This window comes from Mya arenaria, chromosome 17 (genome assembly GCF_026914265.1).
Source record: "Mya arenaria isolate MELC-2E11 chromosome 17, ASM2691426v1".
Classification (NCBI taxonomy): Eukaryota; Metazoa; Mollusca; class Bivalvia; order Myida; family Myidae; genus Mya; species Mya arenaria.
Genome location: NC_069138.1, coordinates 45362608 through 45383886, shown reverse-complemented (window position 1 = coordinate 45383886; position 21279 = coordinate 45362608). Strand labels below are relative to the sequence as shown.

Sequence of the window (21279 nt, the reverse complement as noted above, 5' to 3'; positions counted from 1 at the left end):
CGACTTTAAATAGGTAAGACTAATTTTGTTATAGCATTTGTTATTAAATCAATTTTAGATTGTGTACAGTAGCGTTTCTATTTTTAGACTCATTTATTTTATTCACTTATTAAATGCAGACGATTTATTCGGTACTCTGTTTTTTGCATTTTAACAGGTAAAAAATGAGCAAGCGTATTGCTTTTTTAAACTACAGAGTAATACAATTTAGCAGAAATAAACTCATTAATAATAATAATATCAGAAATTGTGTTCATACCAAGATCAATGACTGTCTCTAGGCCACCAGGAATCCCACTGAAAGCAGCCTGATCTTTACATAACTCGACAACTTTGTTGTGCAGTTCTCCACATTTTTTTTTTCTGGGGGTCCACCTCCTGTTGCAGCAATCGACCTTTTCCTAACAACCTCATCTTTCTTTACCTCTCTTTGCAAATTATCCCATTTGTTTTTTATCTGTGATGCTGTCCTTATTGTAACACCAACATTACTTACTTCTTTGGCAATTTGTTGCCAAACTTCAAGCCTTTTTTCAGGCTTCTTCACTACCTTTAATGTTTCTTTATTCTTTTCATACTGTTCCACAAGAACACTTATTTCAGTAGCAGTGAAATTAAAACTTTTTATCTTTTTCTTTTCAGATGTGTTGCTAACGTCGGCCATCTTGGAGGAAGTGAGTCAAGTGCATTATGGGTCAACCCAATAGTTTAATTGATCGTTAAATTTAGCGATTTCGCTACATATCTTAACAATTTCGTTATGTAGCGAAAATCGCTAAATTGATTCCAACAACCGAAAATTTAACGACTCGTCAGGTAACGGTAAGTAGGTAATTTAGCGATTGTTATTTTAACGATTCGTTATGATTTAGCGAATGTTCCAACAACCGGGCCATTATGCACTGATCAAGTATCATTTTTGATACCGACAGTTTTGCTTTTACTGAGCCATTGCTCACGAATCATACTGGTTAACAGACTTTCTTAACCCATCCTTCAATTTTCCATAAGAAGAAATATTCCCATTGATCTTATTGGTAGTTTATCGTGTTCATTAAGAACCCCATTTTCGTATCAAAACGGCAGGATTTTGAAATCATTAAAATTAAAATCATTAAAATGCCTCTGGCATGTAGAATACAAGTCTCTGTGGAACATCTTCTGAAACTTCAAACAGTATTTTTTGACGATTAATTGTATTAGCAATTGATTCAGGTATAAAAGAAACTTCTGCTATAACGGCAGCTTGTCTAAAGTCATAACGTGTATGTCAAAAATCAATAAATCACAGGTTTCACCGATGTGTCTGAATAAATCAATCAACAGCAAGTCTTTAATAAGAACATCAAAATGAAAATATGGAAAACCCCTGAAATGGTCTATACAGAACTTGTCTCCTAATTTGACTTGAACACATGTTGTCATTCGGATAAAAGAAATTATACTTAAGATATGCCCAATGAGACTGATGTACATTTGGGAAATTTGTATACTGTAAAGTGTTGTTACGAATAGCAACAACGAACCTCGCTGGTTTAATAACAAAGTACGAATACCACTTAGAAATCAAATAGAGGCTAATAGGCGAACTAAACTAGCAACCTGGATCAACATTGACACACGTATTATCAAAGCTGCAATCTAGCAAAACATCTTGTTAAGGAACAATCCTTCTTTGAATACCTTGCCCAAAGTATTCGGCATACTAATATTACTTCTTCAGACTTTTTTGGCATTCTGTAACACATGTAACACATGTAAATTGAATGTAAAAAAGAAGTAACAAAGGCGTTACAAAGTGTAATACCCTGAAACATGTCTTTGATTCGGGTTGGTAAAGTTTTTAAAGTTGTTACACTAATCTAGCGGAACAAGGTATAACACGCTATTCCATGCATAGGAATCCGGTTTTCTGTGTTTCTTGCAATAAATAGCAAGCGTTATGGAGTGAACAAAGTTGCCTGCGCGGTTTAACATGACATACTTGTACCAAATGCTCAGCATACGCACGTAATTCCAGGTTGTACATGATTTCGCTCCTTAGTAATAACTTGAGAGTGAATAGAAAATAGCTCCGGTTGCTTACTGAAGACAACTGACCAGTTTAAAATTGATATACTCAATTCACTATTTTGGTTTTGATAAGGATAGATCGTTGCTCGAATCGTAACAAAAGAGTAGCAAAGACCACGCCAACGGTCACGTTTATTCTACGACTAAAGTATGAATGCTAATGAATAATTACAACTGCAACACTCTTCAACACACGTCACGTAACCATTTTTCACTTCTTTGTTAAGGCCTAGCACGACCCAAATAAGACAGCGTTGAGATATTTCCACAGTTACGGACGTCAAGTAGTCGTAGTTAATTGACTTTCCGCATCGGAGCCGATCGATACAAACTAGGGACAGTTAGCGTAATTGACAAAAATACAATGAACCTATTATCAGTGTTTATTTATTTTCACAATGATCACTTGTTTTTGCCAGAAAATCTTTTTAACGATATTTTCTGCTGACTAATTAAGAAAAAAACAACACTTTTTTCTGTGCGAATTTCATAATTTCAAAATAAATTAAGATCTGACATGACCGGTAATAATAATTAGATATAATGGGAAAGGGGCAATTTTCATATTATTAAGCTAGTATATAACGGCCATCTTTGGCGCAAATTGACTATAAAATTGGTGTAATGTTAGTAAATATTGATTTGATAATAATTAGATAAATATTTATAATGACTTAAATAAAAATGGTGAAGTCTTTTTGACTAAGTTGGACGCTTTTATGAACTTTATATGATTGTATATATTTTCTCGGCATATTTAAGTATATTTGTTCAATGTTAACAAAACACTACGATGAACAAACATCAAAGTTAATGCTAAATTTTGAAAGAAATTTCCCATTATGCGGATATTTTGATGACACTCTCATCTCTAATACTGTTTGTATAGTTAAACCAATATTGCCATTCAGATAATGTTTGACAAATCATCGAAGCAAAAGGTGTAGTAAAACTGTAAAATAAGCGTGTATGCGGCAGCCATTGTGGAGGCCATTTTGGTAAATAATCACCTGAAAGATTTATAAAAAAATACGCATTTCCTATATTTGAAACTGAAAATGGAATATGTTACGACTAAATGTTATGGTCAATGTCATGATTGTACTAATATTGTACATTGAAAAACAGTGGCGGGAATGTTTTATTTCACCTTGAATATCCCGTTTTACAAAAGTTTGTGTGAAGCCATCAATCGCATCCAACACATACAAGTGGGTCTATGCTACCAAAATATGCATGCACGTTTTCTATATACCGACAAGCAAGGTTCCCGACTACCAGTATGTAAAGATCTACGTGAATAATGATTTCTTTTGTACAGTAATAATCGGCATGCTGAAAGAAAGGCAATAATAAAAACAATATCATTTCAATTTTCTATTATATAGAGGTGATGCAGATACATATTAAAAGATGTTTGCATTCTAATTGGAGAAAACGCTGCAAAATGATACAAAATATATACAATTGTTCATCTTTGTACCACTGTCAATGTTTACCGTTTTATTTTGTTCGCTATGGTTATTCCTTCATTTTTTTTTTCGATTAGTCTTCAGTCAATGTTTACCGATTCATTATGTTCGCAATGGTTATTTTTGTTGAATTAGCCTAGCTTTATTTGGGGAGATGATTTTACAAGGATGTGACAACGGTTAAGATTCATGTGCTGCACTTTTAAAAAATAAAGAAGATGGGTAGATAACTCTATAACAATGCCACAAAAAATCTTAAATTTTGCTCTGGGCAAGACTTCATAATGCCATCTCGAAAAAAAATGTGCTCACCATAAAAATTAAAAGCAGAAACGGGTGTTATACTTTCTGGGAGAGAACGGTTACATACTCTTATTACCTCTTCCAGAAGGGTAATTTTAAAGTTTGGTTCAATTCACGCCTAAAGTCTCTACTCATGAACACATAAATAAATGGATTAGATGCATGGCTGATGAAGTACATATAAAATATTATAACATTAAATTCAATTGCATCTAATGCCATGAGCCACGCTGGAAGAAAAGTTGTAATGAAAACAATAGAAGAAGCGAACAACATTGCGGCTGTTCTAATATTGGAGGTTTGGTTTCTATCCGTATCTCTTGGCGTACGTGCAGCTATGCTGATAGTGTTATCATTCGTTATATGAATGTCCTGAATCGCTGTAGCACTTGCATCCTGAAACATAAGCAGAACGTTTCAAACCAAATCATTAATTTATGATTAAATTTTGTTTTGCTTTTAAAAATAATCACTAATAAAATGTTAGCGACTCTTTTATGTCGCGTGTTTTGTCATGCGTTAGTCTAAATGAAAGCGCGAACGCGCTAAAAGACTATCAGCCGGCAATTATGTGAGAGTTGCAAATTTTATTTGAACAAGGGAAATTGGTGAATGGCACATGGATAAAAGTAAAAACTGTGTTGAGGGCCAAGAGCGCGTGTGTCCACATTTGGCGAGGAAACAAACATATCTGTATCCATTTTATGGCGTCTGGTGTCATTTTGTTTATGCTAAAGTCACTTCAATCGTTGTACATTATAGTCCCCCACCCCATCCCCATGTATTTGAGGTTACAATGCATGCCCCTTTCAGTCGTTTATAAAGGTGGTTCGTTGCTTGATTAGATATCATACGAAAAAAAGTATAATACATCATATATATCATTTTCTTTTATGAACATACACGTTTGTTTTTTTACGGAAAATCATTGTTTTTACAACAACTTGAGCAATAATCCATTTCAAAATGCACAACTTAAGGCAAAAGTCCTTCAAAATGCACAGCTTATCACTTCAGTCGACGTACCCCTATCCCCATGTATCTAAGGTTATAATGCATGCACCTTTCATTCGCTTCTAATGTAGTTTCGATGCTTTGATTAGATATCATACGATAGGCAAGTTTTATAAACATACACGTTTAAATTGTTTAAGGGCAATAATTTTATTTTCTGAACATTTTTAGCAATCATTCCCTTCAAAATGCAGAGCTTATCAGATGGTCGTTTTCACGCGGTGAAGACAAACATGTGGTCAGTTAATGTATGCAGAAAATATTTTTAGATTATAGGTCAGTTAATGTATGGAGAAATTATTTTTAGATTATCGGAAATTGTCTGTTCTAAGAATGAAAACATGATTTTGCTTTTTCAAGTTTTATTAATAAATTAATGTTATTTATGTTTTATGTAAGTATCTTTGTACAAATAGTACTAGTGCTCTTATGATTGCTTCGCACTCTTTGGATGTTTTACAGGTTTAATCCGAACTACTTTGCTTGACCAAAATTATGCATAACTCGATCACTGTCGTATCAGGGCATGTGTTCTTATATAAATTGAACGCCTAATGTCTAAAACTATGCCAAGAATACACCGGAACGAAGCTTTTATGGAAAAAAGAACATCTTAATAGAAAAGTATACGCCTAAAAGTCATAGAATAAATAGTATTTTGTATTGTATAGCAGGCAGATCATATAGTATTTGAAGTACTAGCAACGCGAAACATTTTTGTTTCTTATCCCTTAAAAGTAATATCAAAAACACACCATTACAAATAAGCGTGTTTCAGGGTCACGCCAGGTCCTAATAACAAACCCTGCAGGCGATGGGACACTGGTGGTCGGTTATAACATCTTGGGCTAAATTCAGAGTGAATATCATCATCGTTACCTTTCTACCAAAGCCTCCATTATTTTGACCTACATCAATCTGATACGTATAGCGATCTAAAAATAGTTGTTTTCTGCTATAAATAAAATTTCGGGATACAGAAATACAGCGCTGAAATACCCGAGCAAGCAAGAACTCATACTCGCACCGCAATACAACTAATCTTTTGTTATGGTGTCGACGTCATTCTGCTAAACATAGAGCGCATTGAGACAAAAAATGGGTTAAAACGACATGAAAAGAAGTAGTTCTTCGGATTTTTAGATCTTAATTCTACCTGCGCGCATGCGCAGATAGTCTAAAAGATGTACAATTAATTGAAACCAGTGTCATAATTATAGCGTTGATATATTAGGTGTTTTTACATCTGCTTTTTGATTTTTTAACTGTGTGTTTTTGAGCTGTAGATAATAGCTAATTAAGTAAAGTTGTTGGTAATAGCAAAACACATGATGTTTCAATCAAAGCGATATTGACTTAAGCTTAATTTTTTTATTGTTTTTTTATTTTGTACCTTTTTAAGCAACGTGTTATATTTTTTGATATATAATTGTTTAAAATCCTAGGTTACTAATTTGAGCTATACTGCAAGTCATTCTTAATATGTATGTTCTGTTTTTCTATTGTTTAAAATAGTATGCATGCCCGGGACGCACAAGGGAGCTGATTGTTGAAATGTATTTTTATGGACACTTAAAATTTGACTGAGCTCGAAGGTGGTTTTACCACAGTCCAGCAACCGTTAACATTATCGCTGCTATAAAATATATTTCATGCTTATATTTTGGACTGCATATATTGTGTTATTGCATTAGATACGTGTTAAGAAAAGAACAACAAAATAAAATCGTAAATGTCTTTAAAAGCTAGTTCCCCATTTGTACCAAATAACAGTTAAAAGTAAAAAGTCACGTCACAAAACCTGTCCTACCTTTTTATATCGCCTGACATTAAGCATTTTGATGTTGTGTGTAACTCGTTGCCGGAAGTTTGAATATGATTTATGTTGTTTAAAGATGCAATATTACTCCTAAATAAGATTTACCACAATTAATACTATTGTTTTAATATTCAAAACAGGGTTAATACTTAGTAAATGTCGAAAACATTGGTTCTGATGTAGGATAGAAGTTTAATTTGAAAGAAATGAGCATAAAACAAGGTATTTCTACCTTATGAGACTATATTAGACCACAGTAAATCGTTTAGCATTCACTAATCATTTAATATTATTGCGCCTCCTGCTATTAAATATACGGTTACAAAATGTTATCAGTAATTAATAGTTTCCATAAATGCATTATTTAGTATGTTGTTAAAGTTTTATCAGTCAAATTTGATGTTTGTTATACATGTGCATGTATTGATTTTAAATGAGAGTGTCACTTTAAAGAAACAATTAGTTATGAAATAAAACAAAAACTTACGCTTTCAAGGATGTAAGCTGGCTGTAATATTTTTTTATTTCGAGATCTATGATTGTGTATAAAACGGAATATCAGTCCATAGAACACAAGCACCGTAACAGCTGATATTAGGTACGAACTTGCATACGTATATCTCACTGATCTGTAATACTCCATGTTGTCAAGATTAGGCATGCAGAAACTGTCTCCCTTCCTCTCGCTTCTGCTTGATACTGTAACGTTGCCCCCTTGCTCGATTTGGTACGACGAAATATTCAACAACGATGGTGTTTGCGATGAACTTGTCGTGTTGTTATATTTCTTCAACAATGAAAATGATGTTGGTGGTTCTGGAGACGCTTTAATGTCAACAATCGAGTAACTCCATGAATCGAAAATTCCAAATACAGATGTAACAGCTAACAGGCAAATCACTATGCCCTTTGCTCGAAATGTGTTGATCACATTTTTAAAAGGATGGCATATGCAAAAGTACCTGTCAATCGAAATGATCACCATCAAAAACACGGAAAATTGCACATTGCATACAAGCAAGAAGTTGTACATCTTGCACACAGCATCGTATTGTAATTGATAAAAAAGCGATTCGGTAACAATTGTCAACGGTATTAAAATTAAACAAGAACATATGTCTGCTATTGCAAGTGTGATGATAAAGAACCTAGCCGTTGTATTTCGTCTGTGTCGATAAATTCCAAGTACAAGGACATTCCCAATTATTCCACATACAGAAAACACCGAAAGCATACATACTGTGAGAGTTAGACTTACAAACATATTTTAACACTGCAATGAAACAGGTCCAGTGCCACGGATCACCTTTAGTAAACATTTGTTACTACATTTTTAACGGTTATTTATAGTATTCGTGGTACAAAAGTTCAGATAATTACCCGTGGTTTTATATTAATTTATTCTGACATTTGCTTAGGTATTTATACAAATGATAAAATCAACTTGCAGCATCCATTAATCAAGCGTAAACAATAAACAAATTGGTTTTATGTCCCATTGATCACGGCTAGTAGAAGTGGCGTTTCCAGGATATCAGGTAAGCGTTGGAACAAGGACAAAATTTGAATGCCTTGATATCACTACACTTGTTTTTCTTATGGCATTTTTTGCACATTGGAAAGCCATTGAGTCGTCTACCAGCTTTAACACGTGCCCTCGGCTTGGATGTTCCCATCCGAATATATTCCTATGTATTTCATAAATTGTTGTAATAAATGGCGCTTGTTGTGTATTGTGGACGTATTTGGTTGTATAAAATCGACGAGCTTTTTCTGATATCATGGTGGTGGTGGTGGTGGCGGCGGCGGCGGCGGCGGTGGTGGTGGTGGCGAGGTTGCGACCTGAGCCTTTATCCTATATTTTATTTTTGGTTGGTAGAGTAATTTTGTCCAAAAAATGCTCACAGGTGTGATCATTACAACATTCAAAGAATCCCTTGACGTTGCACAGTGCCATACATCGAGCAATTAATTGCGTGTGAGATGTGACGAAAATGTTGGATTCAAACAGTTTGATAAACATTTTTGGGACGGTATTCTTAAAACACCTACAGTTATTTCTTAATCTAAAGTCAATTTCCTAAAATGTGTTGTTTTTAAATCTTCAGTAGTCAAATTAAGTGAAATTAAGTTTGATTTTATGTAGGAGTATGTAGTATAAACCGAATCATTGAACATAAAGAACGCATAATATGAAATGATTACATGATATGATATGATATAATATGATAATTAATATACTTAAAAAGTATAAGTTAAGTTCGGAAATGAATTAAGGTGTTTTATAAATACCAGCTCAGAAGTTCAAATAAAAGCTCTATTGTTAAAATATATTAAGAAATACGATATGAAATGCTCTGTTTTGCAAAAAAGGGATTGTAATGGTGTTGAAAATTAAATGATTTTAGGCTACAAACTAATAAATCAGTATCGCGTTTTTGTTTATTCATAAAAGAAGGTCATATAACTAAATTTTAACAAAGTTAAAACAATATTGATATCAAGGGCTTGCGGAATTGAACCAATGTGTTACCAGAAACAAGGCATTTTTTGCTGCGCTTTACCATGAATAATTAGTGCCAGCGCCAAACAGTAGTGTAAATGTCAAACCTATTAACGAAAAATGCCACGAACAAAAACTTATCAGCAACTAACCTATCGCGAAAGCAATTAGCTTATTTGGCGGGGATTTGAGTTGATTCATTTGATAATGCTATCATGCATTGTTTATGTATAAAAATGGAAAGTTATTATTTGTTAATTACTTGACTGGTGAATTATTTTCCTTATTTATATAACATTGGTTAATATCATTCTTGAAAAAATTCGACTTTAAAAAAATAAATTTAGATTGACGATTGGCGTACCGTACTTTGCTTAAATAGCTTACATATTGGCCGTTCACATTAGATAATATGTTCAAAACGAAATAGTTCGCCTGATTATTTTATGCCGTAGGCGTCTGACATCTATATCAGTGCTGTAAGAAATACCCCCCCCCCCCCCCTAATTTGCTATATCGATTTTTGCCTAAAAGATTACCCAGTAATATAAAATGCAAAGTTTGATTTGTTTTGAATTGAGTTTTAATACTTTGAATAAATCACCAAAAACAAAAGCTTTGTTGACTATGGCAATACTTGTTCCTCATTTTACTAGCACAAGTCAATATCTTCATGACCTAATAACTTATAATAATACAATGATAATGGTTTTGTTCTATTCTTAAGTATCGTAGTCGGTCATGGAAGTAGTCAATAACAGTTTTTGATTAAGATTCAAAATTTTTTCATCACGAAAACAACGCCACTGTGGGAGCCTTTCTTGAATATAAATACAAACAAGAACAACACATAACGCCACAATCTTAAATGCGGTAAAGACAATCAAATTCAATTGAAATGTACAAAACACAGTACATGCATCTACTGCATCTAGTCACACTGTTTTGTTTCTTACACGTACATGTTTTAGTTTTTTTTGGCGAAAACGTGCTGGATTGAAATAGGGGTGGTTTGTCATTAAAAATAAATTATTTTAACCATTTAATACGTTATCATTTATTTGGAGTTTGTTAGGAAAACTACACGTTTGACTTGTTGCACTCTGCTTGAAGGTTTATTAGCCATAAGGACCTCGAAATAAAAAAACCCTATTTTTGTGAGGTTGTTTTTAAAGGCATCGAAAAGAAGTTGATTTATTTGCAAATACATGTAAATTTAAATTTTTTGCCAAAATGAACTTTAAATTACTTCTGGGTCTCTCGTTCACAGCTGATGATTGCTGAGTAAAATTGAAGTGTAAACGTGCAAGATTTTTGTTGATTTCAGTGTATCAAAATCGTATTTTACCTGCGTTTAGGCATTTATCGGAATGTACGTGGAATAAAAGTAGTTCATTGTTTGCCAGTGCTATTACATGCGTGTCCGCGGATAAGCTTGTCGCACCCTTGCTTAATTTACGGATTAACGGGCCCATTGGGTTAGAAACAATTTTATAAAAATACCTTCCATCAGTACTAACATTACTTTGATTAAAAGATATATAGTGTTCCTTATCGACTCAAGGGAGTCTTGTTGTCCCTGAAGGGTTATCTGTACGACCATAGCTTGATTTTTATTTTTATTTTAAAACATTAATTTGTTATACTTATTCAAACTTCATGTTCAAAACAAACAAAAACAGCATTTTTGTGTACAGATAATAAAATAAGCCTTTAAAAGTTGTTTTTTCAATTAATAGCTACGTGGTAACCCAAGACCAAGTTATAAAAAACACCAAAATATCGCTTATATTTTTTGTTTGTATATAGACCTTTAAATTTATTTAAATAGGCGAACTATGTCAGATAGATGTTTGTGCTAGACCGACATATCGACATGACTTACATAAATGAATCTCAAAAAAACACATACACATCAATTCGGCTATAAGATTTTGATACGTGTTCGTGCATATTGCCATAATAGATTTCGCAGAAAGGACTCGTTAATCATAATAAATATAAAATAATCGTGGTCGAACTACAGGCATTTATTGGCGTACTGTTTACGTTTAACTTTTATCATGATGTGGACCTACAGTGAGAACTCTCCCCCCCCCCCCCCACAATACTCCTTTTATGACGTGACGCGACTCACGATGGATGTTGAAACTCTTTTAAAACAGGTCGACTTTAAATTTTATGATCATGCAATAAAATATATCCATACAATTAAAGTCTCGTTACAGAAGATAAATATAATATCATGTGAAACAAGTTTAAGTTAAGGTACACCTTATTAGCTTGAAGTCTATACTTCCAGTGTTACAATGTGTTATCTTGGATGTAGAGTTTTCACATTTTAACGTTTCTTAGAAAAGAGGCCCTAAGAAGCTGAACGAGTTCCGAGGCAATTATCTGCTACACAGTATATTGTATCATGCTCTGCCGATCTGTTCTCGTTGGCCTATTGATTCTAGCTGGTAAAGGATTGTAATGTTTTAGGTTTTCTCTATTTCGTTTAGAAACATTTCGATAACTGTAGTTGAATATAAGTATTATTAATGTGACATAAACGGTTCGTTTTTTGACGTAAATCTTTTATACAACCAATTAAGGTTGAACTTTACCAAATTTTCAAAATGTGTGTCCATAAATAGCCTAATGAACAGAAATACTTACTTTGATCTTATATATCTTTTACTGTAACAGTAATGCACAAGTCAGTTGTAGCCACGCCTCCGGTCCGGGGGAATACCGGGGATAGCCGGGGAAATGGGCCTTGTTTTCACCTTTCAGGTGGCCCCGCAGTGCCGGGTGAATGCGGTGGTTTTGTTTTCGCTCAAAATTAAGTGGGGAATGGGCCTTACCTTGGGTCCCTTATGTTCGGGGGCATTTGTCGTGGATTTTACCATTAGTTCGTACCCGCAGGGCGGTGATTTTACCCTAGCTGGACCGAAAGTGAAAGTCCCCGCTATTCCCCGGAGCTGGGGGGCGTGGTTACAACTGACTTGTTCATAAAGGTTACACTGTAAATTTAAACGATATCCATGATTGATTAATGCATTAGTGTAAGGTTATTTCGAAATAATAAATCTTTAGTAAATTGCTTGAAATTCAAATCCCATCAATCTCATTATCATTCACGAACTACGAATCTTTTAAAATCTTCCATACATTGTAATAAGATTTAATAATCTTGCCCATATTCATGAATGGTATATTGATACAGTTAGCTCCCTTTCGAACTAACATGTCATTAAACGAGGCCGCGTCTTTAGGGATTCATGTGTTCAATTTCCAATGGATAACTGTATATGGATAAATTTTACATTGAGAAGAAATGTCAATACTGTGTTAGCAAATCGTTACATATTTACGATGCTTAACAAAGGGTTCAAGGCTAGCGCTGATTGCTGAAAAAGGAAGACATTTATAAACCCAAAAATGTCAATTACGCACCTGATATCGACCTTTCGCATATGGAGCATTTTCCACATAGTCCCTTAATTGTCTCTTAGTTTATCAATGAGAAATGACCTATTTGCTGCCATTCGGGTGGTGGTGGCGGATACATGTTTTTTAAAATGTTTCTGACATATGGCGCCCTCTTGATATAATATAATTTAACAGGGTTTATTAGTTCGTTTTACCCCTGCTAATGTCCATCACGTATTAAAACATTTCAAGTCATTTTTACGCTCATTCGTATGATGATCACACAAATATTTTTAGCCACGACTTTGATATCGTCCATCAAATATAATTGTAGTACAACATTGATTGCAAATTAAAATCGTTAGTATTTACCCGTAAGACAGTTTTCTGAAATAAGTTTTAATGTTCTTGTTTTATCATAACAATAATACAATGAAAACTGCCGTGACAAAACGACAAATCAAGCGTTAATGAAAAACATTTCAATGGTTACAATGTTGAGGCGTAACAAATACTAAATTTCAATATATATATATATGTAAAAAGCTACAGATACATGCTCAGTAGCAAAAAGTTTAAACATAAACCCGGTTTAGTGGCAATGGGCAACGCCAAAGACATAGAACACAAATTCACAAACAAGAAACATAGAACAGCACACAACTCTACAAACAGCACAGTGCATAGCTAAGATTATGTAAATCAAAAACTACCGATCACAGTTTCTGTAAAGTTTTTTTTTAAACAGAACAGAACAGAACAGACAGTTTATTCGACTTGTACATGTGTACATCGTCGTAATACATATAGTTATACATATAAAGATGTCACGTTTCTAAACTTACAAACATAATATAATAAAATAAAATATAAGCAAACGAAACTGGTCGCCAGTCAACCATTTAGTGAAGGAAGCTGGTTGAATTTCAAACAGTCATATGACAAGTTAAGGGATTATATTTCGTCAAAGAATAATAACATGGTTGTATTAAACAATGGGTTACTTTGACTATTTCTGACGAACATCTCCCATGTGACTAGACGGAGCGAGTTCCACATACACGCATGATAATTCCTATGGTAAAATGACAATTAATTTAGTACGATATTTTTGCCTATCACATTTCATATTTTTTCTTTTATAAAAGGCAATCTTTGAAAATATGAGTGAACAAAAAATTGTTTGCTGAAAAATATATTAATGTTCTTTATATTGCTTGCAATAAACAGATATCTGCTGAAGTTGACTTATTTCCAAGTTCAGCAGGTCATTCAAGTGACGTGATGTTTGTCTTTGCATTGATGAGCGTACCTTTATAAGTCCAATACGTGTTGACTGGTCAGCAGTCTCGCTAGAACGATCGCTACATCATGGCCATTTCAGTAACGTCCATAAATGTATCAACCAACTTGTTGTTAGGTAGTGAATATTACCAGGTTTACGGAGAGTTCACACGACGTTAAAGACATTGACAATATCATTTAAAGTAACAGCTAAATACATATATATGTATATAGTTACCCGAGATTGAAGTTCATAAAAGTAGCATATACATTGCTTATGCGACAGAACTCAAAACGAAACTATGTCAATTGTACGAATGCGTGAACCAGATGGAATAACGAATTAGTGCTAATAGCAGATAGGGATCATTAGTTACACAGTAACAATCACTCATGGAGTTAGAAGAACACTTCAAAGTATTGATGCATATCTTTTATGTATATTGCTGTTTATTTATGAATATTTTGATGTGATATAACACATGAGTCTCGAAGTGAAACATTTTGCTGTGTGTAACAGAAATTGGTTGGATGTTTTAATAAACTCGCTTCGTAAACAGCTATTTTGTACTTTTCGGTAATTGACATTGATGTATTAAACTGGTTAGACTGGTATCAAGTGTATCAACTTTTTTGAAATGGAGATTGCACAGGTTATGTTCTGCAATGAAAATAATTATTATTCAATGCTGTTCACTGGTTTCTACCGTATCGTCTGTGAAGTTCTCTAGTAGTTTTGTCATATTTTTTCGAATATTGAACACATCACAATTGACGAACATTACAATCGATACTAGATGAAAACAATTGCAATACCACGCACCAAACATTAAATGAATAACATCCATTGCTAACACTCTTATGTCATGATTGGTATGTTTTAGCTGTTTTAGTTTTGTCTTACCTTTGATAAATTTTATAAATTGTTACAAAAAATCAATGAATTCAATATATTTACCGGTGTGATTCTCTGTGTCTTCTTAATCTTATTGGTTTGCGAATACAATGAATCTTAAAAATAAATTGTTATATAACAAAACACTTGTTGACTAGTTAGCCATTGATAATAATCTGAAACTCACTGGCAGATCATATATACTCAATAATTATATACTTTTGCAACGTTAACTAGTAAATGCAACACGGTGTCGCGGTAACATGGATTGTTATAAAGGACAGTGGTATACCTGGTAATTCTGACGATAACTGCATCTACATTCAAATTAAAAATAATTTTGCGGAAATAAGTTTTCCATGATATGTTCTGTCTGAATAACTAAGTGAACAGTTTGGTAATCAAAGTCATACAAGTATTGTGACAGATGCTCGATTGTTAGGAATGAAACTTCTTACACATTCAGATCATGTGATTTCCCTTGGCAAGTGAGGGGATTTTCTTTTTGTTAACTAAACAATTTGAATTGAAAACAGATCTGTTTGGCGGTCGCTATTTACGCGGCAATTTTGAATATTTCTAATGCTTTCCTGTCAAAAGGTTAAAAGAAATAGCCCCTTTATTTTCGAGAGCTTCAATCAAATCATATACTATCTCTATTCACAAATAAATAACTGCAAGGAGAACCTTGTGAAAAGTGTGCATTATTGGACAGCTCTATGCGTAGGGCTTTCGTATCGGGTCAAAAGTTCTGAGTTTACAGAAAGACCTTGCTTCCCGTCATTTATTTCTAAAATGTCATTTTATATTATATTATCGCCCTAAACACGTGTCCAGTTAATGCATCGGTTAGTGCATTTGCGTGTTTTCAAGTTGGTTTCCTCTGAGTTCTCAGGTTTCCCCCGTAACACACTACCGTACTCTCGCGCATCAGCGTGCCAACGAGAGTGGCTTACAAGTACAAGGCTGCTAATGTTAAAATCGTTGTAAAATGAACACATTTTGAACTTTTCCAATTCGTTTCCAGGGCAATCAGAATCGAAATAGAATGCCCTTAACAGAACAAAAAGTCTGCGGAAACTGGCCTTGCTTCGTTGTACCAAACACTCGTAAGAGTTAATCATTGCAAACTTGTTAATGCTTTATTCTGTTTTCCACTTTAGATTCCATTTATCTGTTTTATTTACATGTAGTATATACGAAAGTCGTTATACGAGTTGCATCATTGTATATAACACATTTGAAAGGGATACTCCATCTTAGATAAATGCTTCTACACTTACACAAGTATACACAGTAATCGAACTTTCAAAATAAAACCCTGTTTTAGGGCTCAGCTGTAAAAAGTCGCCCCTTACATTTAATATTGTCATAATTTTCAGTCTTACGGAAACTGAGAACGGTAGTCTTTAGTTTACATAATCTTAAACAACCCGAAGTAAATTTACATTTTACTGACCGTTCCAAGGCGGGACCAACAATCCTTGATAAACATACCTAGTTTTTATATATAGTATGTATGCACTCTGCTGTTTGTGGAGTTTCCTGCTGTTCTTCCATGTTTCTTGTTTGTGCCTTTTTGTTTTTACGTTCTATGACTTTTGCGTTTACCCAGTGCCATTTAACCGGGTTCATGTTTAAACTTTTTGCTATAGCTACTGAGCTTGTTTCTGAGGTTTTTCACATCAGTATTCAAGGTAAGGACCCAAACGACAAGGAACTAGAGACACACACATATCAACACAACATACACTAATATAAACACTGAAAAAACTTACACCACATACACAACCCATTTACATCTCTAGTTCTTTATTAGTTTTATTAGTGAACAAGAACACCAGAAAAAGAAGACTTGTACGAACTCAACTTTCCATTTCCCGAACAACGACCAACAAAGAGTTGGTCACCTACTTTAGCATCGACTACAATCGTTGTACTCGCGGACGAATACGCATTGTAAGCGGAGGAATGTATTTCGGCCAAATAGTCCACATCGTTTCTCATAATGTAGCACGTTAAATGGTCGTTCGTATCAGCTGCAAGCGTAGTAGAAAGCAAGTAAACGCCGTCAATTGAAGCTGTGAATATGCCGGTGGTTGGATCATAGTTTGGATCTGAACTGGATATTCGTCCGGTGAAAATTAGTGGTTGTCCGACAGTAAATGGTAAGGAAGTGTTTAGATTCCGGTACGAGAAGAAGGTAGAATCTGAAATAATATAATTATTTCGAGGTAAATAAACATAATTCATAAGAATAAGATGGGACAAAGTTTAAAACTGATATACAAGGCTGAACGGTATAAGAGAAGGTGAGATAATGAGAACAGGAAGTGCATAACGCAAAAACATTGTTAGTATCTTACAATAATTACAGCTGGTTTCAAGTCAGAAATTGAGTTTTTCCATAGTTTGAGGAGATGTCAATGGATTGCGTCTATTTTTTCAGATAATATCTTTCAACGTGGATATGGGTCATAATACAATAAGATATTTGCATTAAATTGGATTTAAACAAGAGTATAACATATCACGTTTCTTTCGTATACAATTAGAAATCTATTGCACATGCCCGTCTATCTAATATGATTTACGACTTACTTTTGGTAGGTTTCGAGCTGGCGATGATCACTGAAGTCAAATTATCTTTTAAAAGATCAGTCGCCTTTTCCAAAGATTCGATGGCTGTTAGAAAAGTGGCATTCAGTATATGTAGCCTGTCGGACATCAATGTGGCGTTTTGGTTGCCGTCTCGAAGGTCACTGCTTAGTGCATAAGTGAGATTCTTTGTCATCTTCAGGTCACCATTTATCTCTGCTAAACTAGCGACGGTGTTTGCAAGCCTAGGTGAAATATAAAATATATTTATTTACCTTTCTTTGAATACGCACATATATGCGTTAACAACAAGTACTTAACTATGACACTTGAAACGTGTGTACTATATTCCTTGAGGATCTTTTTAACGGTATTTAGGTATGGCCAATGCTAAATGTTTTGCTTGACAAAACCGAATACGACAATAATTCGACATTTGAAATTAAAAACACCGACACACAAGAAATCAAATTGGCTATTTATAGATCTAATTCAAATCCTTTTATTCCTTATGAGAGTCGTTAAGCAAATTGCATTTATCACATAAATACTTTTAAATACAAGAAGAAATTGAGTACATATACTTTGTTTCTAGTGCTGCAACCCTTGTTTCCAGTACCGCGTTTCGTTGTTGCTCGGAAACCACAGTCTGGTTCAATTTCCTCACGTCCTCCTGCAGAAATTGTGTCATATCATTTTTAGACTGTACCTCAGTTTGTATCCTCTGTGTTTGATTCGTGAGAGCTCCCAGTTGTGCTTTCAAGGTGTCTATTTCATTATAAACATCCCTACCGAGAGTATTGTCACATACTACTTGCGCGGTTGAAATTATTATTATTACGAACGTAAAGATCAACATTTGTGCGTTCAATATATTTTTTTAGATTTTTTTATTGTCCTTTTAATAAGACCATTTACTTCACCGTGTTTAAATCAACGTTGACATTACTAAAGATAAGATCAAATTTCAATTGCTCACTAGTTTGATAGCAGTATGTCTGATGGTTTGGCATACTTATGTATATCGTGCTCATTTATCTTTTATCTGTTCTAGTTTGTTAGCAAATTATTATGCGCAACCGCAGTACATAAATTTTGTTCATGAAATGTTACAGATTATCTCTTAAAGCTGCACTCTCACAGATTTACCACTTTTACAACTTATTTTGTCTTGGAAAGAGCAAACTTTTGCGTAAATATCTGCAAACCAATGCTATAAGATTGCTGACAAAAGATCAGATCGCAAATTTTCATTTTTCCGTTCGAAAATTAATGTTTTATGGCTAAATATGCGATCTAATTTTTTGGCAGCAGTCTTATATAACTATTTTCCATGGATGTTTTTGCAAAAATTGGCTCGTTCTAAGACAAAAAATTAAAATGTTGTCAAAACGTTCAATCTGTGAGAGTGCAGCTTCAAATGTATTCAAATGAAATTAAGATACATTGACGTATTTATGCCATCAAGGACAGATTGCGTAATGCTTTATCATAATAACACTGTAAAAGGTTTTATCAAATCCATGTAATCAGACACATTTCAGGGACGGATGCCAGGATATAACGTTAAAAGGGGCGCACTTGTGAGGTTCAACTTAGGTAGTGTGTCCCCTCCCTCAAGGAACCAAACACATCGTTTAGAACATGATAACGTGAACTTTTGGGCAAATATTACTCTAAAATGGTGTAGTTTTATACATACTTTTCCTGCCTTACCAACAGTTAATGTCTAATTTGACCATTTCAAGGGGATATTAGAGCTTCACTTAACGAACTCGACGCATACAGTTATCAGATAGGCTATAACATATTTCAAATTATCCATAAATATTGTGTACAATAACACCAACATACAGTCGAACCCCGTTGGCTCGAACTTGCTTGGCTCGAATTTCTCGATTGCTCGAACTGGATGTAAAGGATGTTTTTATACTGAATGCCATTATTTTCGCTTGGCGCGAGTTTTACGAGGCTCGATGTTTTTTCGGCGGTTACTGGAAGTTAGAGCCAACGGGTTTGATATATGTCACTTATGAGATGGTGCCTAATGTGGTTATCAAATTTCATCGAAAGAATGCCACTTAATCAAACAACATATAGCCAAATACATATGTCTGCTCATCGGTTGACCAGCTTCATTGAAAGTATACCGCACAAACAATCACCATAAAGCCTTTACATATTTCTACTATTCCTTTTTCCAGCTTAACTGAAAGTATGCCACACACACAATCAACATAAAGCCTATCACATATTTCTTGTCATCGGTTGGCCAGCTAAACTGAAACTATACCACGTTCTTTGCTCAAGTACTTCTGCAAGTACGTCTGTAGCGACAATACTTGATGTGCATCGCTCACGTAACTGTGCAAGTACCATCCGATGTTCACCATTCACGTAACTGCATGTGTGTTAGTACGTTCGTAGCGTAAATGCCGGACGTATATCGCTTACGTGCACGAAAGAGAGCAAATACGTTACATCAGCAACAACATAATGAATAAATATGTCTTTATACACAATAATAACAATTAAAAGAGACATCGAATAAACAAACTTCGATAAATAACTTGTTATATAACCACAAATAATTTAGATTACAACCTCCATTTACAGCAAAGATAATCGCATATGGTTCCCCCCATAAATATCACACTTTATCGTTTAGCCTTGCAGTTATACAAGTTAACTGGGCGGACGTCCTAATTTGTCGGTAACATATAGAGTAAAATTTGATGTCTAAAAACGGCTTGCTCGCCTATTTTTACACAGTTACATTATTCTGAAAGCCCATATAGCTATATATTTAACTACCATATATGAATTAGTTTTGAAAGATTTGACATACCCTCACACATAGTAAGGTTAGACAGAAAAAAATATCACAAATATAAAAATGTAAATATTAAAAAGTATTATATCAAAGACAAATTAGTCTCGGGGCCCTAAAAGCATACATACTCTCGAAGTCGAATTGTTAATAAATATTGTCGACAGGACCACACTCGCGGATGAGCGTGTTTTATGTACAATATACGCCAACGGAAATGGCCAATAGTGAAACGTTACTTTTTGTTTATATTTGTTTACATTGCAATGCTGCTAGTTATTGTAATGGCTTATATATATGTATTTGGTATCATTTTTTTCTCGAATATTTTTATGTTTATTGTTTCGCTATCAATTTATAAGATTAATTCACGCTATCAAATGATTCAATGTTAAATTATAAGTGAAAACAAACAGCCAATGCAGACGATATCTCTTGCTCTTTTCTATGATTTTGTAGGCTCTGTATATTTAGAAACAGGGAAATTTAATTAGTGAAGAAAGTTTCTAGTCTTTCGTTCCGTACGTAGTGAAAACGGACTTAAATTGTTAAGTAAGTAACTCTAAAAATGCTGGACTTCAGAAATGTTACATTTTCAAGTAGAAATACCAACAATATACGAAGTTCTTTAAAACAGCATTGTTCAGAAAGTAAATAACGTCGTGAACGGCATAGTTGTTATCTTTAAAAGGTGAAATACTTTATTATGAGCTCATAAATTTGAATAAAGGAAGTACAACTCAAACAGTTGAATCGTATTAAAAATAATAATTAAAAGTGTATCCATTAAAATTTAGGTGCAGTAAAGATTTGAAAGTTTACAACGATTGTTCAACTTTAACAAAGTTCTGAACAATCAGCCCATTTTGAAGTAAATACTTAATTGCTTATACAAAATTCTCATTTTTCTCTGATGTTTTGATTATTACTTATATAAAAACAACAACATTATAAGCATATTTAACTTGCAATGTTGCAAACGGAAATCATAAGCATCACAGAGTGATTCAAGAACAAAAACATCAAAGGAGATTTTTCTTTTGGATACTTACTCTTCAGGTCTTTCTTCTA

The 21279-nt window shown here is 34.0% G+C and overlaps 2 protein-coding genes across 2 annotated transcripts; both read right to left on the bottom strand.

Annotated features, from left to right (window-relative positions):
* Positions 1 to 3210: 3210 nt before the first annotated feature.
* On the bottom strand, positions 3211 to 7974 carry LOC128223001 (cholecystokinin receptor type A-like). Its single transcript, XM_052932231.1, has 2 exons — positions 7169 to 7974; positions 3211 to 4244 (listed from the first exon to the last, which is right to left on the bottom strand). The coding sequence occupies exons 1-2, from the start codon at positions 7943 to 7945 to the stop codon at positions 3921 to 3923; spliced, it is 1101 nt and encodes a 366-aa protein (XP_052788191.1). The 5' UTR covers positions 7946 to 7974; the 3' UTR covers positions 3211 to 3920.
* Positions 7975 to 16604: 8630 nt separating this feature from the next.
* On the bottom strand, positions 16605 to 18069 carry LOC128223538 (uncharacterized). The gene is made up of 3 exons (XM_052932815.1): positions 17963 to 18069; positions 17382 to 17623; positions 16605 to 16990 (listed from the first exon to the last, which is right to left on the bottom strand). Exons 1-3 carry the CDS (start codon positions 18067 to 18069, stop codon positions 16605 to 16607), a joined length of 735 nt encoding a protein of 244 aa, XP_052788775.1.
* Between the last annotated feature and the right edge of the window lie 3210 nt (positions 18070 to 21279).